Source organism: Carassius carassius, chromosome 20, assembly GCF_963082965.1.
Source record: "Carassius carassius chromosome 20, fCarCar2.1, whole genome shotgun sequence".
Classification (NCBI taxonomy): domain Eukaryota; kingdom Metazoa; phylum Chordata; class Actinopteri; order Cypriniformes; family Cyprinidae; genus Carassius; species Carassius carassius.
The window spans coordinates 25,483,068-25,497,862 of NC_081774.1; the positions used below are offsets into that span (position 1 = coordinate 25,483,068).

A 14,795-nucleotide genomic window follows, 5' to 3' on the forward strand; every position below is an offset into this window, starting at 1 on the left:
CCTTGCTGAGCGCAGTGCTGTTGAATATGAGCAAATGGGATGGAAGGCACTGAAATTATAGTGTCCCTGTAGTTTAGCATCTAACAGGATAACTTTGTAAGTAGGCTACTTTTACATTTGTAGACATTTTTTTATAGTTGCTATTGCTATTTAAGTTGACTTTTTATTGAAATGATATTTAAATACTTTGCCCATTTGTCATATTTTATTTATTTACTGAATGCATTGTATAACGCATTATTGGTGAATTAGGTTGAATTAAATGGGAATTAGCCTGTAGCCTACATATACGGATTTTTTTAATCAGATTAATAATTTCAAATAACAACCCATTCGTTCACAGGGGCATTATACCAGTATAAGGAAATTTCCTGGACAGTTTTTGGAGCTCCTTTGTCATTTGACACATGGCAGTAAATTAATGCAGCGCGAGCAGCGATGAACTCGGCCGTCTTCAGTAAGTTTGATCAGCTGCGCTTTGAAGAGAGCGGACAGAACGTGGAGAGGACCAGCAGAAGCTATTTAGAGGTGATTGATGGACAACATTCAGATTTACTGACCAGCCACAAAGTGATGGGTGGCACTGAGGCTCTCAAACACAGGAGAAATGGGTATGTATGTGACAGACAAAATGACTGTGCATGAAACGTTGTAATTGTGACTGAATGGGATTCACTATTAGTTAGGCTACTGTAAATGGACTCAGCCTTTTTTTCATATTCTAAAGTAAATATTTGTGAACACTGTTGATTTATTCTTTTAATATCGCAAGAATTAAAAAATGTCAATGTAAATGCAGTTTAACAAACCAGTTTTATTCAGCTAGAATGATGAATATTATTGAATATTGGCAGCAAGTGCGGTTTGATATGTGCCTGGTTGTTTCTCCTTTAATTTATAGGAAAGCAGTGCAATGTAGCCTAATACCTCAACACTGGATGTGAGATATTTTTACTTTCATTTAAAGGATACTAATATGGGGAAAAGACAGAGATGTGAACCTCAAACCCATACAGTATAAGTAAAGTAATATTTTGACCATAGATTCATCATATGTGTAAGGTAAAGGTACAGTAGGGATGTTACACATATTTGGTCCACAGTGACATCTGCTGATTGTCTTGGTACTGGATATCCACATCATCTACTGTGATTGGACATCAACTCTTTTCTTTTAAATGGTTCGATAATTTAAGCTGCATTGGTCTGCACTTTGTTTACAGTATCATTGGTCTCTCATGTAAAATGTATTGTTTATACACTGACAGTGCAATCATTTGTGTTATTATAGTGTGGTGGTAGCTTTGTTGACAGTTTGTCAAAACTAAAGCTTTAAAAAAGCTTCTGTATATGCCATTAAAGGTCATTTTTGTCAGCTGTTTTTGCATGAAGGATTACAAATAATTAACTGAGTAACTGGGAGGGGAAAAGGATTTGTTGCAGTAAAGATGACTAATGACGTATATTCCATTCAATCATCTGGAGAAATATCAGGACCGATGGCTACAGATAACAATGTTGTTCTTTGAAGAAATGAACAATTGTGATTTTATTTATAACTAATTATATGCAACATAGACATTAACATCTGGAATATAAAAATGACAACTTTGCCTCTCTGTGTTGTTATACTTGATCAGTGGAGGGAAGGTGCGACACAAACGGCAGGCCCTGCAGGATATGGCTCGACCACTGAAACAGTGGCTCTATAAGCACAGGGATAACCCTTACCCCACCAAGACTGAGAAGATACTGCTGGCTCTGGGCTCCCACATGACCCTGGTTCAGGTCAGGTCAAAACAAACACTGACACTGAGTGAGAGTGATATTTGATCAGATCAGACTGGGCTGGTTTTGAGGCAGTACTTGGACGGGAGTCGGAGCATATATATATATATATATATATATATTAGTCACAAAAGAGAAGAGTGGGTCACAAACCAAAAATGGGTAGCTTTTCTGATTTAAAAACAATGTGAATGCAAAAATAAATTGCAACTAGATTAATAAAATAATAATAATAGTAAAAGATAGTTTTCAAAAGATCAAAAAACAAAGGATTTTGTTCAGATTGCTCCGCAGATTTTAAACTGGATTTTAGGGACTCTGACTTGGCTGATATAAAAATACCAAATTCTTTCTTATTGTTGTTCGCTTCTATGTTTTGGGTCTTTGTTTTATTCCATGAACCATCCTCTATCAAGTTTTAGATAACAGACAGATGTGCTGAAGCTCTGCTGTATAACTTCTTGGTACAACTTGGAATTCATTAGTTCTTCTGATTGTAAACTTTCCAGGCCCAGAGACATCAAAACAACCGCCACAATATCTTATTCCCAGCATCATTTTTCACAACTAGGTTTTTGGTGTTGGGATGTTTAAACTTTAAGCTGTGTAGGACTAGACAAAAAAAAATAAACCTTCACCTTATCACTTACCATACTTTTTTTGGAGATGGTTTAGTGGTTTGCTCTCATCTTTAGAGTTTTCTTAATGGTAAACTACCAAGTACACTGATAGTCTGCTGAAGCACACTCATAGGAGTAACAATCATGTTGAATTTCTTCCATTTGTAAACTATCGTCCTGATTATAAATGGACGGAGGGCAAAGTCTGGAAATTCTTATGCAACCCTTCCAGTCTTATGAACTTCAACTGGTCTCTTTCTGAGGTCAGCTGAAATCTTTTTGATCGAGTTATATTACACATAAACAGAATCTTCTCATGAGGAGTGGGGCACTAATGTGTTTTTGATACTGCAGAGCAGGTCAGTCTAAATGCATTGAAATTTCTGACTGTAGTATCATTCAAAGTCACGTACTTTTTCCATTGATGATTTTAAATGTTTAAATTTTTGGTCCAATAAATTTATGGGGCTGCAAACTGGTGCATGTGTTATTTGTTAAATAAGTCTGTATTTAATATCATGACAGAGATGGAAAATCTGATATCATTTAGAATCCACTTAAGCAGAAATCCAGATCATTTTGACATGATCCTTGCTTCTTTTTTTCTTAGGAATTGCATGTGAAGCAGATCAGGGAAGGCAGGTTTATGTGACGAAACATTATAATAACCCAACAATATCAAAACTTTAAAAAAACAAACAAAAAAAAAAACCCAAATCAGCCTTTTGCCAACATTAAGACAGATGCACCAATTTACTTGCAAGATATCTTTTTACCATGTGAAAAAAAAGATAAATCCTGACATAAAAGTCAATGTCACTTTTGCCAAACAAATTCTATTTACAGGGTAACTACATGCAATACATTTCTGCAATGGAAGCAGGCCATGTGGGTTGCTTGAATAATATAAAAAATGCACAAGAAAAGCTTTATATATTATATGTAATTTCTGCTGTAGACACGTATGTAAATTCATCTGTTAATTTACTGTATGAATGCATCATTGATGTAATGGGTAACAAGTTAGTAACCCCTTCTCTCTAGTGTCAGAAGTCAATATTCCATCGTGAAACACAGACAGATTATGTAAACGAGTATAAATGGTATGCATTTATATGTGAATATGCTAAATATTATATAAATAAAAAATAAAAATCTATGTCAAATCTTTAAACTGCAGACAAAAACCAACCACAACAGCCTGACTCTGAGGAGTGATATAGGGGTTGAAACAGCTAGCTTGACTGAAAACAAATATACCATGTACTGCCTCATTTTCTTTTTTACTTTTAATGCAAGCAAGATAAGCCAAAACGGGTTCCTGATTTAACAGCGATGTGTTTGTGTTTTTCAGGTCTCCAACTGGTTTGCGAATGCGAGGCGTAGGCTCAAGAACACAGTTCGACAGCCTGACTTGAGCTGGGCCCTTCGCATAAAGCTATACAACAAATATGTACAAGGCAATGCTGAGAGACTCAGCATTAGCAGTGATGACACAACATCAGATGGTACGGATTAAGGGCATTTACCTATTCTGGCCTGCAAACACAAAATGCATTAAATGTGCCAACACTTTTTGTCTTCCACAGATGGGGAGAATCCTTTACAGATTCAGGCCAGCGAATCAGACTATAAGAGACCCACGCACAAGAGTGAAATTCAGGACAGCAGAGGCAAAGGGGTGGGGCGAAGCACAGACCCCTCGGTTTGTGATGATTATGTGTCTCCACCAAAATATAAGAACAGCTTGCTAAACCGCTATCTAAATGATTCCCTTCGGCATGTAATGGCCTCCGAAAAAGTTATGGACTCTCGGAAGAGGAACCACTCTGGATCGTTTAGCTCCAATGAGTATGAGGATGATTTTCTCTCACCATCATCAGATGCTGAAGCAAACTTCACCTACCGTACAGGTAAGAGCTGCCACAAACTTTCAAGATTCAACAATGTAATTAATTAAAGGGGATTTTGTCAAGACAACTTCAAACATTTTGATGCTTGTCACCGTGCGTTTCATCAGAGTTCTTCAAAACAGCGTTGTTGTCCCTTTAAGAAAATATTAGATTAATGAAACCCAGTGAATGGTAATTTCTGAATTCATCTTTGAAAACCTGTATGACTTTCGACACTGCTCTTTTTATGCACCATAAGATTAGACGATACATCTCATGCTGTATACTTAGGGCTGTTTCCTAGACAAATCTATTTTATGACTTCAGGGGACTTTGAATACACTACTGATATATGACAAGTTTCACTGTACTTACATGTTTTTTTTTTCAAGCATAACAATCCCTGATCAACATTCGGCTAAACTTTTTTTTTGCAACAAAAAACAGCAAAAATCACACAGGTTTTGAACAGTGTAGCTTGTCAAACTAGTGGACAAAAAATACCAACACAACGAAAGATTATGTAAATCCAATTATAATTAATAATTACACTGAATGTAAAGCTGTGGTTTCGTATGGTTTGATTAGTGAGTGGAACGTTCCTGGACTCGTGGGTTAGAGGAACACCTGCTGATGGCTCATGAAAGAAAATGCTTTAGTGTTGCCAAAGGAGTTGAGTCTAATTCATCATTAACATAATTCCGCCTCAACATTTCGAAATGTTCTACTTCTCTGTTTATTTTGCTCCAGTGCCCTTTTGGAATGGTCTCGTTTTGGGAATTTTTTATTTTTTATTATGAAGTATGAGTCCATAAAAACATGCAGGTGTTTGTGATGAAAGAAAGCAATGGAACGATGCAATCTATAACAATTTGTATCCGCAGTTATGTGCTTCTACAGAGAATGCATATTTTTACAACATTTGAGACATTAAATTTACGTTTTATGTGGCCTGTAATTTACTCAGTTTGACTTGTTCAGAAGAACTAGCTCTCTTTGCTTCATTGTCCAGTTGTGATTTTTGCAAAAACATGACAAGGACATTAATATTGTATGCAAATATATATATCAGTGGTGGCTGCTATAATTATTAGAATAATAATTATAATAAATGAATTTAAAAATAAGAATATATAACCATAATATTATTCATACAATCTTTTCAACTATTATAAATCTACCATATGACAACTTTGCATGAGGAACAGACTGAAATTGATGATTATTTATAAAAAATTACATTTATAATTCATCATTATTCACTAAAATAATGTTCAGCCTTTTTCTCCTGCTGTGTGATTTTCTTTTGTATTTTTTTTTTCTTTTTAAATACAGTTTAGTATTTTGGTAGTTATTAATAATTATTCTTGGTAGTTGTTTATTTTAGCTAAGCTTGCTCTTAACTTGCCATAGTAAATGTATAAAGTAACAACAAAACTGTTCACTCAAACCCAGTGTAAAAAGAGAGGCTGTCAGGATATGAAGATTTTTCTTGCTTGTAGACTTGTTCCATTGTGATGTCATCATTGCCATCAAAAAGATGATTAGCTGTAAATATTTTCTTCATTGATTGTGCATGTTGTGGTTACCACGAATCAGCCAATGCTGAAATGTCATTGTTTCACTGAAGCATGCCTGTGACCTTGAGACACACCTTAGATGAAAACCCACTTGTTTTCCACAAAAATCTCATAAAACAAAAAGGTCAAGATTTTCACATAATAATCCCATTCTGTAGTTCAGAATGGATTGTATGCTCAGCTACTGATAGCTGTGAGAATGGTACTCAACAGTTTGTGATAGAATTTTAATTGAGACAAGGGAACATTTAAAAGTCTTTTGTAGTCACACGGAGACATCAGTGAATTCAGTTTTGACAAAAAACAGTAAAATATGTTGAAGCATTTGTGTGTGTGTGTGTGTGTGTGTGTGTGTGTGTGTGTGTGTGTGTGCGTGTCAGGCTTGTTTTTGTCTTTTTAGCTGAGTTGCAGTTTCTTTCAAATGGTAAAAAGTCAAATTTTGTGTGTAATTACTTTCTTAATGCATGTTCCTTGTCTTATTATGAATGGTTTGGGGTGTATTAGCTCTGTAATCTTTAATTAAAATGTAATGAAACACGAAATATGCAAAAGCGAATGCGAAATATGCTCTCTCTCATTGAATATCCTGTTTTACTTGAAAATATATCACATTACAGAAGTAAAATGAGCTGTGAACAGCTATTTATGGTGACTTTAAATGTTAGTTTGTTGAACTTTCCAGAATAAAACCACCATGTGGCACACAGTTGCAGATTACCTCACCACATAACCTAAATATTTAACAATTTGAGATGTTTTTTTTTTTTTTTTTTTTTTTCAGTTAAAATTAAATTTAAACACATTTGTTAAGAAATGCTGCCCAGTTTTATCTCTCTCTTTTTTCTAAATTTGTTTTATATGATCTCAGTTTACAGCTAATTTGATTTTGCTTAATAGAGCCCTCCTGCCTTTATCCAGAGGAACTGGTGTATTTTCTTTTTGGTATTTTTGGGGTGTATTTTACAGGTTAAGTCAATCTTAAGCATCTGTGGACAATAGAAATGAAGTTAAAGAGATGAGAGACATTCAGTAGCACATAGGAACCAGAGCCAAATGATTTATTAATGGTTTATAGTAGTCCTTGGCACAAATACTGTTTAAGAAATCTGAGTTGGAGATGTTTTAGCCAAAGAATATTGAAATAGCATTTTGTGTGCTCATGCCTGTCGTCCAATTTTCCCCCTCATAGCTCCCATAAGAGAGATTTTTCTTTACTGATCTCATGCTTTCAGCAGAAAAGAGAGGCAGCTTTACTATTATAAACCGATTTATGTAGATACCGAACAAAGGATGTTGTTTAAACCCATTCCAAAAGATGACTTTGAAAATAAATTTATAATGTCAATGAATGTTTAATGGATGGACCTCAATTTGTTTGAGCTGTCCTCCCTCATTTAACCAAACATGATGTTTCCTGTCATTCATTTCACACTGCCGGCGATATCAAATAGTGTGAAAGTGTAAATCTTCCAAACGGTTGTGAAGACAGCGTATTAACTTATATGATATAGTTTAACTGCAAAGAAAACCTCACAAATGTTGAATGCTAGTTACTGCTTAGTCAATATTCTGTCTTCATTTACTCCATTTTTTTTTTCATGTTTCACAAAACGAGAAATTTTGAAGAATGTAGGCTACCCATCGTTATGTTTCAATTGCAAAGAAAGGGAATTGAGCTTCCAAGTTTCAGAAAGTGTGTGTGATAACTACCAACCATGCCCTATATTCCACGTCTTATGAAGCTTTACCTGAGAAACAAATCAAACTTTATTTTGACATCCTTGGTGCTTTGAGAGCCCATGAGAGATATAGCACTTTCTGAAAAATGATTCATAAACAGATTGTTCTTTTGAGTGTGATGTTTCTAATTAACTAGTTAATCTGGTTCACAAAACTGATTTATTCACAAATAAGACATCAAATGCCTTGGGTAAGGACTACAGTTATTCTCACTATTAACTTTTTTTATTAGCATGCATTTTACAAACCCGATTCCAACAAAGTTGGGACACTGTACAAATTGTGAGTAAAAAAGGAATGGAATAATTTACAAATCTCATAAAATTATATTTTATTCACAATAGAATATAGATAACATATCAAATGTTGAAAGTGAGACATTTTGAAATGTCATGCCAAATATTGGTTCATTTAGGATTTCATGAGAGCTACACATTCCAAAAAAGTTGAGACAGGTAGCAGTAAGAGGCCAGAAAAGTTAAATGTACATAAAAGGAACAGCCATACTGGATGCCCGTGATCTTCGGGCCCTTAGACAGCACTGCATCACATACAGGAATGTTACTGTAATGGAAATCACAACATGGGCTCAGGAATACTTCCAGAAAACAATGTCGGTGAACACAATCCACCGTGCCATTCGCCGTTGCCGGCTAAAACTCTATAGGTCAAAAAAGAAGCCATATCTAAACATGATCCAGAAGCACAGGCATTTTCCTCTAGGCCAAGGCTCATTTAAAATGGACTGTGGCAAAGTGGAAAACTGTTCTGTGGTTCTTTTTGGAAAACTGGGATGCCTTGTCATCTGGACTAAAGAGGACAAGGACAACCCAAGTTGTTATCAGTGCTCAGTTCAGAAGCCTGCATCTCTGATGGTATGGGGTTGCATGAGTGCGTGTGGCATGGGCAGCTTACACATCTGGAAAGCCACTATCAATGCTGAAAGGTACATCCAAGTTCTAGAACAACATATGCTCCCATCCAGACGTCGTCTCTTTCCGGGAAGACCTTGCATTTTCCAGCATGACAATGCCAGACCACATACTGCATCAATTACAACATCATGGCTGCGTAGAAGGATCCGGGTACTGAAATGGCCAGTCTGCAGTCCAGATCTTTCACCCAAAGAAAACATTTGGTGCATCATAAATAGGAAAATGCAACAAAGACCTAAGACAGCTGAGCAACTAGAAGCCTGTATTCAGGGTGCGATTTGCCGGGGGGGATGCGTGGGATTTCCCCCTTTCTGGTCAATGTATCCCTGCCTCTGCTTAATTATTTTTATCCCCGGTGGGGATGAATTTATCCCCCCCTCAAAGTGATCAGTGCTACAACCCTAGTGGCGAGACGGATCACAAAACTTATCATGGATCCGTGGTTTGATTAAAGTCAATTTTATTTTAAAATGCGCAACTTTGGCTGGCTCTGATATAGCTGCCGCGCAGCCTCTCTGTATTCACCACTCTGCAGACTTGCTCAATGTCCCGCCCACGGCGCTAACTGATTGGTTACACCTCACGAGTAATAGCCTATCAACACTTGCGAGACGGTTGAAGCTGGTCCGCTGGGCAGTGGAGTTGCTAACTTGGCTTCTTTGTGGCTAGATTTAGCGACTTTTTTTTCCAAAAAAGCGACTAGCGACAAATCTAGAAACTTTTTGGGCAATCATTATTTAGTCTCTGAGACTCTCTGGTGCAGCCGCACGAGCGCGAGGTCTCAGCACGAGCCTCTCGCTTTGCATCTGTTGTGTTCAGCGAGCGCAGAGAGGAGCAGAACTTTCAGTAAAAAAAAAAAAAAAGATATTCTCTTGCTTCCAACTCTATTTTACAAGCAAGTATAGCCGACATCATTCACAGCACAACCACTGACTTTATCGTATGTGTATTTGATTTCATCAGTGCAGATTAATGTTTGAGAGCTGGTTATGTAGTCTTAATGGACCTCGTTTCATTCATTATAATTTTCATTCCATTGTCTGACAACAGAAACATTAAAATATAGTAATAAAAACAGTTTTATTGAGAATTTAATTAAATGGCTAAATTAAATTGCAATATGTGAGCATAGGGAGGGAATACAATACGACGCACTTACGTCATAAATATGCTAATTAGCGCATGACGTCATCTAGTTCATGTTCTCATGATTTATTTTTATGAATTAAAAATCATCTATGTTGTATTCTGAATAAAATACTGAAATTTGAAAGTTCCACATATTTGCATTCTCTTTTTATTCACAATTTGTACAGTGTCCCAACATTTTTGGAATCGGGTTTGTTATTACATATTAATGCCTTATTCTGCATGACCATATTTAAAATACCGTAATCCTACCCAATTCCTAAATATAACAACTACTTTACTAATTATCAATGAGCAGCAAACAAGTAGTTAAGTTATTTTTGAGAATTGGTTCCCAGACTCAAGTGTGTCTGCACAAGTTGTCTTAACTACTTTAATGCTGCTTTTACATTCTTTTTGGAGCTTAAAAATGTTAAATCTCCTGTGATTGCCTGGACAAAATGTCTCCTTTTGTATTCCACAGAAGAAAGTAAGTCACAAGGGATTGGGACGACATGAGAGTTAATAAATGATAACGATTTCATGTTGGGTAGACTGTTCCTTTGACGCAGCGTCAAGACCATTTAAGTAGTCATTAGTCAAAGGAAAAGGTGTAATAATAAATAAAAAAAATTCTAATCAGTTGCAGAGTGGTGGAACAACGTGTCTGTTTCTGAAACAGAGCAGATATGCTTTTTCCATCTCGTGAGCGCAGGGGAAGCATAATTGCATTTGTTTTGGCTGGAGCGCTTGAATGTGGCTGTAGGCACAGCCTGCAGAGCTCCACTTAAATCTCCCTGAGCTCCACAAACACCCACTTACTCACCCATGTACACACATGCACATGTGAGAGCATGTTTACTCATCGCTTCCATCAATATGAGGAGAGAGCAGCTCAGGGATATTTCATTAGCAGCAAAAATGATGTGCCAGCTTTTGGCCAAGTAGCTTTTGTGGATATTTTATAAAATACAGTTTGAATATCCAGCTTATAACTCATTTCACCAAACTGTATTTTCAGTGACGCTGGACTGTGGCACACGCCAATGCGAGAGGTAAGAAGAATGCTATTGCCTAATGAATCATGAGGTTTTTAAGTACTGCTAAAACTCCTCATTAACCATTTCCTCTCCATTTTGGCAACAGCAGTGCTCGCAAAGGTGGCGGAGGAGGAAATAACGAGACCTACTGGAAAGAGCTCCATGCTGCCATGGCCCTGACCAACCTGGCCCAAGGGAAGGAGAGCTCAACGCCGGGAACCACCAGCTGTATCATCCAGAAGTCTTCCCATATAGCAGAGATTAAGACTGTCAAAGTGCCCATATAACCCCGACATTAGTGGCTAGCAGTCTGGACAGCGGTCTGTTACTAGGTCAAAATTGCTAAAAGACTACCTGAACACTTGAGTATGTACTACATGCAATAATTTTGTTGAAAATGATCCACAACAGCCTTTTCTAGGAGGGAAAATACATGTTGACTGACCAATGTGCCTAATGTTTTTTTTTTTTTAGTTTTTTTAGTAAAGAAAGTTTGATGTGTGGACGATCACTACAACTAAACACAAATGCAAAAAAATTTCATTCTGATTTAGCCTGTCATCATTTCTGAAATACAATTTTTGTCAGTGGCTAAAATGTAATATATTCATATATATATATATAATTTTTCTAAGTTATGTTAATTTTATTTTTAATTGACACAGGATTGTTTTCATCCTATGGCAATGGCATGTACATGTGGATTCTTGTGTTTAAGTGTGGCATTTAGAGGAAGTTTCTTTTTCTTTCTTTTCTTTTTTTATATTCTATCTATGAGTGAAGAAACCTTTTTTGGAACAAACCCTTTGGTTTGTTATTGAATAGTTTTTATGTTCATTGCGGCCATTGCCTGTGAAGATTTTCATGCAAAATTGAGTCAGATGAGAGCTAATAAAGTTTATATATATATATATATATATATATATATATATATATATATATATATATATATATATATATATACAGTTATTCTTTGATGAAATTTGCTCCTGTCATTCCCTCAAAGAGAAAATTAGAAAGACGTAACTGTGAGATAAAGTTTACAAATTAAACAAATTTACAAGAAACAAAGATGTAATTTTAAGATATAATGCGAGAAACAAAATCACTCTTGAGAGATTAAGTGCTATATTAGTATTATTTCTATACTTTTACAGTTTCTATTTATTTCGAGTTAACTTATTCTTAGTCTTTCAGTTTTAATTTTATTTTAAAGTTTTAGTTTTTGTCTTATATATATATATCAATTAACAAAAACTTTTTATTAGTTTTACACAAAAATAACAACACTGAGATGACGTCATTGATACAAAGATGTGACAATTACCATTTATAATTTTTATTATATTTATTATAATAAATATTATAAATGCCCTGCTTAAGGCAGAAACAGCCCTCCATAGTTTCATTAAGTTGTGAATATAAAGAGTTGAAGCCACAGTTTGGTAAAGGCAACTAAAACTTCAATCAGATAAAGAAATAGCACTACCCATGTCAAAACAATTACGCTTTACATCTGCACAGAGCTCAGCTACTTCTACCATATTGGATAAGCATTTGCATTTCAGTTATGTACCTGATAGGTCTTTTAGATAAACTGTTTGAACAGTCCGATATGTTTCAGTCTTGTTAGACACTTTAAAACGGTTCAGCCAGCGGTAAGAATTTGGAATTGAACATACGGGATGGTCTACCCTACAGTATATCTTCTTACAGTCCTGACCACATGCTCTATGTTTTGCGCTCAAGTTTTCTTTCTCCCCACCCATGCTTCAAGGAAGACTAAAACATAATATTCACCATTCTTATGCACTTGCCCTCATCTAGAATGATTCAGTGGTCTACTGCACCCGCTGTATCAACACAAAAAGCCCAATACAAATAGTAAAACTCCTCAAAATGAAATGGAGAACTAGCAGGAAATGTGTAACATTGGTGGAAATCTGTTGATTTTGATGTAATTTCAGTTCCAGGCATTATGAGGGCCACAGGAGAATATATATATATATATATATATATATATATATATATATATATATATATATATATATATATATATATATATATATATATATATATATATATATATAAAGTTTATGCCACATTAGAGAGTGGAATCTGATTGCTTGCAGAGCTCCTTTGCCAGTGTATTGTACAGTTGCCTGGAAAATTCACTTTGGACAGATCTTATCACACACATAAAATCAAAATCACAATTAGAAATTACTTACTGTATGTATACAAAATGATTTAGGGCTATTTCTAAGTAAAACTGAGGTTTGTCAATATTTGAAAAGCTTACAGATTGTGGTATAACTTGGCTGTATTGAAGGCATTATCAGAAATGTAATTTTGACAGTAATTTAGAAGATCTGTCCAAAGTTTACTTTCCAGGAAACTGTACAATGCACTGACAAAAGAGCTCTGCGAGCGATCAGATTACACTCTTTAATGTGGCATGAGAGCTTATTTATAACTAATTATGTCCGATTTACTTGAGATTTTATTTCAAACCCTCCAGTGAGTTGTTCTGTGTAAAATATGTCTAGCAAATAAGAAACCAGCTTACAAAGAAAAGATAAGTCTTTTTTTAATGCTATGTTTACACTACGATGATGTAGTCAAAAACTGGTAAGTTTTTCCCTTGCGTATTTAAAAAGTTTAACTTATAGGCTACAAGACAATGTTTTAAAAACAATTTGCATTTACACATATCCGCAAAAAAGATTTCGAAGATTCCCGTTTTGGGTGTTAACATGGAAAGATGTTTTTTTCAAAAACTTTTGAACTTTGAAACCCATTTTCAAAAATGTGTGTTTTCAGTCCCCAAAATGCCCACAGAGAAGTTAACAACAACCCAATGCTAAGACGGGCTGAGCTTCTTGAGGTCACAGCCGCGCTGATTAATCGTTTCAAAGTATTCCTGTAACTTCAACACCCAGCGGTCGAGAGCTAACAGGTGAACTAATGTCAGAGAGCTTGAGCGTGTTATACGACCAAGGCCTCTCTGCCAGATCTGTTTACACAGCACGTGCTCTTCAAACGGAAAGAACCCTGGCCTGCAAGGCCGCGACATCCAGTGAACCTCCTCACACAGCCTTGCTAATGTGAAGGCGAGGTCCTGGGGCAGGGCCCATAGGTCAGGTCAAGGGTACCATATTGTCCCATTTGCTTTTGCATTTGCGGAATGGGCCAAGGGGCCGCAACCAACAGCTGAGTTATCTCTGATAGCCACAGCTGGTTCATCCAAAGGGGGGCCACCAGGAGAACCATGTGTTTTTGTTCCCTTACTTGACTGATTACATGTGGTATCAGGGCGATCGGGGGAAAACATAAAGAAGGAGGTTGGAGAAATTGTAGGATAACCCGTCCCTCTTCTTTGAGAAAAAATTGGTCAGTGAGAGTTGTCTTCTGAGGCGAAGAGGTCCACCTCAGCCTCACCAAAGATCTCCCAGATCCTCTGAACCATCTGCGGATGGAACTTTCACTCCCCTGAGGGGAATCTGCTCCTTGATAACATGTTCGCTCCTTGGTTCAATTTGCCAAGTATACACACTGCTCTCAGCGAGCGCAGGTTGAGTTGAGCCCATTTTAGGAGGCCCTCTGCCAGAGTGAAGAGAAGCATCGAGGAGAGGCCTCCATGGCGAATTATGTAGGAGACCACGATCATGTTGTTTGATCAGATTAGCACATGGTTATCTTTTAGGACTGGCAGAAAGAACTGACAGGCTCAAAATACTGCTAGAATTTCCAGGCAGTTGATGTGGAACCCTTTTTCCGCCTTCGACCAGTGGCCGAAAGTCAGTAAGCCCTTGCATAGCATCCCCCAAACTGATCTGTCCTGTCCTTCTGTCCTTCTGCAAAACATTTACTTCATAAAAGTGTGGGGGTCCAGGGACAGCCTGAAGGGAAGGACCATATATTAATAAGCCACTCCCTCAAATGTGAATCTCAAGAATCACCTGTGATGGGGGGCTATCTGGAGGTGCAAGTAGGCATACTTCAGGTCTAGAGAAAAGAACCAGTCTCTCCTTGTTTCAGTGTAGTCATCCTGAATTACCTTTTCATGAGG

At 36.6% G+C, this 14,795-nt stretch overlaps 1 protein-coding gene across 1 annotated transcript; it reads left to right on the forward strand.

The window, feature by feature from the left end:
* Window positions 1–11,605, forward strand: mkxb (mohawk homeobox b). Its single transcript, XM_059500950.1, has 7 exons — window positions 1–96; window positions 344–611; window positions 1,641–1,788; window positions 3,763–3,916; window positions 3,998–4,321; window positions 10,705–10,738; window positions 10,830–11,605. Exons 2-7 carry the CDS (start codon window positions 439–441, stop codon window positions 11,008–11,010), a joined length of 1,014 nt encoding a protein of 337 aa, XP_059356933.1. The 5' UTR covers window positions 1–96; window positions 344–438; the 3' UTR covers window positions 11,011–11,605.
* The last annotated feature ends 3,190 nt before the right edge of the window (window positions 11,606–14,795 follow it).

What these genes read in the sequence shown, in the direction of transcription:
- mkxb (XM_059500950.1), top strand. Translation starts at nt 439, where the DNA reads ATGAACTCGGCCGTCTTCAGTAAGTTTGATCAGCTGCGCTTTGAAGAG. An exon ending in TGATGACACAACATCAGATG is followed by an intron (nt 3,917 to 3,997) that starts GTACGGATTAAG and finishes TGTCTTCCACAG; the next exon opens with ATGGGGAGAATCCTTTACAG. An exon ending in AAACTTCACCTACCGTACAG is followed by an intron (nt 4,322 to 10,704) that starts GTAAGAGCTGCC and finishes CTGTATTTTCAG; the next exon opens with TGACGCTGGACTGTGGCACA.